General features: G+C 45.6%; 1 protein-coding gene across 1 annotated transcript in view; it reads left to right on the plus strand.

Moving 5' to 3' along the window:
- ARHGAP31 (Rho GTPase activating protein 31) overlaps positions 1-2249 on the plus strand; it is a 61345-nt gene that overhangs the window by 35542 nt on the left and 23554 nt on the right. Inside the window, exons 2-3 of the mRNA XM_017731913.1 lie at positions 1346-1448; positions 1937-2081. Coding sequence (XP_017587402.1) covers positions 1346-1448; positions 1937-2081 — 248 coding nt within the window. The remainder of the gene's footprint in view (positions 1-1345; positions 1449-1936; positions 2082-2249) is intronic.

Here is a 2249-nt window from a genome sequence, read left to right on the forward strand (position 1 = left end):
GTAGCATGTCACCGAGGTGGGTGCCAGTTTGGAGCTGTTCTCACCAGAGCCTGTGCCCTGCACTGCTTGGTAGGGACAAATCCACCCATGAGCTGGCTCTGGCCTCAGTGACTCCCATGAGAAATAAAAGGATGTAGCAACAGTTTTTTGTTCATGCTGTTGGTGGAGTGCTGTCTTTGGATGCCATCTGATGAAGCACGTGTTAATATGTCGTTATAGTCCTGAACTCTGAGCAGAAGAACTCAGGGAAGGTCCAGCCAGAGGTATTGTCTTTAGGGTGTCACAAAGATGCAGTTAATTGCTATGCCTGGCTTTCCAGTCAAATCTATCATTGTCTTTAGGGTGTCACAAAGATGCAGTAATTGCTATGCCTGGCTTTCCAGTCAAATCTATGGCTTAGTTGGTTTTCTTCCATACAGCTTTTGAAATGTGCAGTGCAGCAGAGTCAGCATTTCAGCTGGGAACTTCTGACTTGTGCATTTGCTGACTTTTGTGCCTATGGCTGTGTGAAGCATTGCATTAAATACACAGTAGTTTCTAGCACCTAATAAGGAAGGGCTTTCTTACTGTTATTGTTATAGCTTGGGTTGTTATAGTACTGGGGACAGGGAGGCTTGATCTGACCAAGAGAATGGGGAGTTCTTACACCTATATAATGGGGAAAAAATAAACATATACTTTGGGTCCAAGTCTGGATGTAAATGTTGTGCCTCAGGCTCCTCTCAGCTTTAAGACTGGTTAAGTCTTTGTCTAGTTATGCTGATGGAGTTCTTTTGAAGCCGATGTCAGGTTTTGCCAGTGTGCAGATCTAGTCAATATTTGAACTTTATACCCCCTCAGTGGGATTTATGAGCACTAAACTGTGGGTATGTAGGCTTATATGGAAGTGCAAATGCTCCTCTGATTTTTATCCAAGCCAATGAGACCTTTTGGCACAATTCAGCGAGGCTGGAGCTCTATATTGGGGAGGGTGGAGGTTCCCAGGACCTCATGCCTTAAGGCATGCTTTCAATTAGAATGAAAGAGCTTATTTTCTTTTATTTTTGAAGGAAAAGAAAAAGGAAGAGAGGGAAACCCTACCTTTCTTTCCACTATGTTACTGTGACTTCAGGGTCAGTCATTGTCACATGTCAATGAGCATTGCATGGCACAAGCACAGCATATCCTCATGGCCACTTTGCAGGGGTTATTTTTGGTTTGTCCTGTATTTCTCCCATTGCTGTACCCTTCCCTGCATCCACAGAGAGCCTCTGCTGTTTTTTCATGGAACTGTCTCCTGTGTGGTGACTTGTGGAAGCTGTCAGCATGTATTCATTGGACATCTTGCTTTGCTTTCCTCTCGTAGTCCCTTACGTGCTGAAGAGCTGTGCGGAGTTCATTGAGACTCATGGCATTGTGGACGGGATCTACCGCCTCTCGGGAGTGACATCCAACATACAGAAGTTGAGGTAAGGGCCATGTGTGTGAGTGTCAGAGGGATTCAGGGACATCACTCAGTACCTATGTGGCGTTAGTCCCTCAGGTACCGACTGTGGCCAACAGAGCTCCACACTGATGCAGAAGATAAACTGCCTTTGAAGTTGGTAACAGAGAAAGATAACGTTTTAGGGATTAGCCCAAATAACCTTAATCTCCAACTGCATCTGTTAATGGGTAAGGCATGGAGGGTCTCAGCACAAATGCTGAGTTGCTCTCTCTCACTTTGAGACAAAGCAATTTCTTTATATCAGTTTGAGGTCCACTCCCTATGTTAGGGGTAATGGAGACTAATTGAAACCTCAGGGCCTGAACTTGGGACACAATCTGGGCCAGCCTGCAGAGACATCTCTGCTTTGCCATTTGTTTTTTCTCTAGCTGTAAACGAGTACTTAGGGTGGAGTACTGGCCTGCTACAGCTCTTATTCACCCATATTGTTATGCTTCCATATTGTTTCAGACAAGAGTTTGTTTCTGACCAATGTCCAGATCTGACAAGGGAAGTTTACCTCCAGGACATCCACTGTGTGGGGTCACTCTGCAAGCTGTACTTCAGGGAACTGCCCAACCCTCTCCTCACTTATGAGCTCTACAAGAAATTCACGGTGAGACCCTTGGCTGTTCTTGTTCCTCTCCAGCAGTGTGGATGTGCTGCAGATTCCTCCATGACAGCTGTTTGGGATTCACTCCAATGTCCTGGCTTCTGGTGCATCTATCCGTATAAACACTTCTCAGTGCTCTTCCCTTCTCATCTCCTGATGGCTCTCTTTCCC

The sequence above is a fragment of the Corvus brachyrhynchos genome, unplaced genomic scaffold (genome assembly GCF_000691975.1).
Source record: "Corvus brachyrhynchos isolate BGI_N302 unplaced genomic scaffold, ASM69197v1 scaffold3, whole genome shotgun sequence".
Lineage (NCBI taxonomy): Eukaryota > Metazoa > Chordata > Aves > Passeriformes > Corvidae > Corvus > Corvus brachyrhynchos.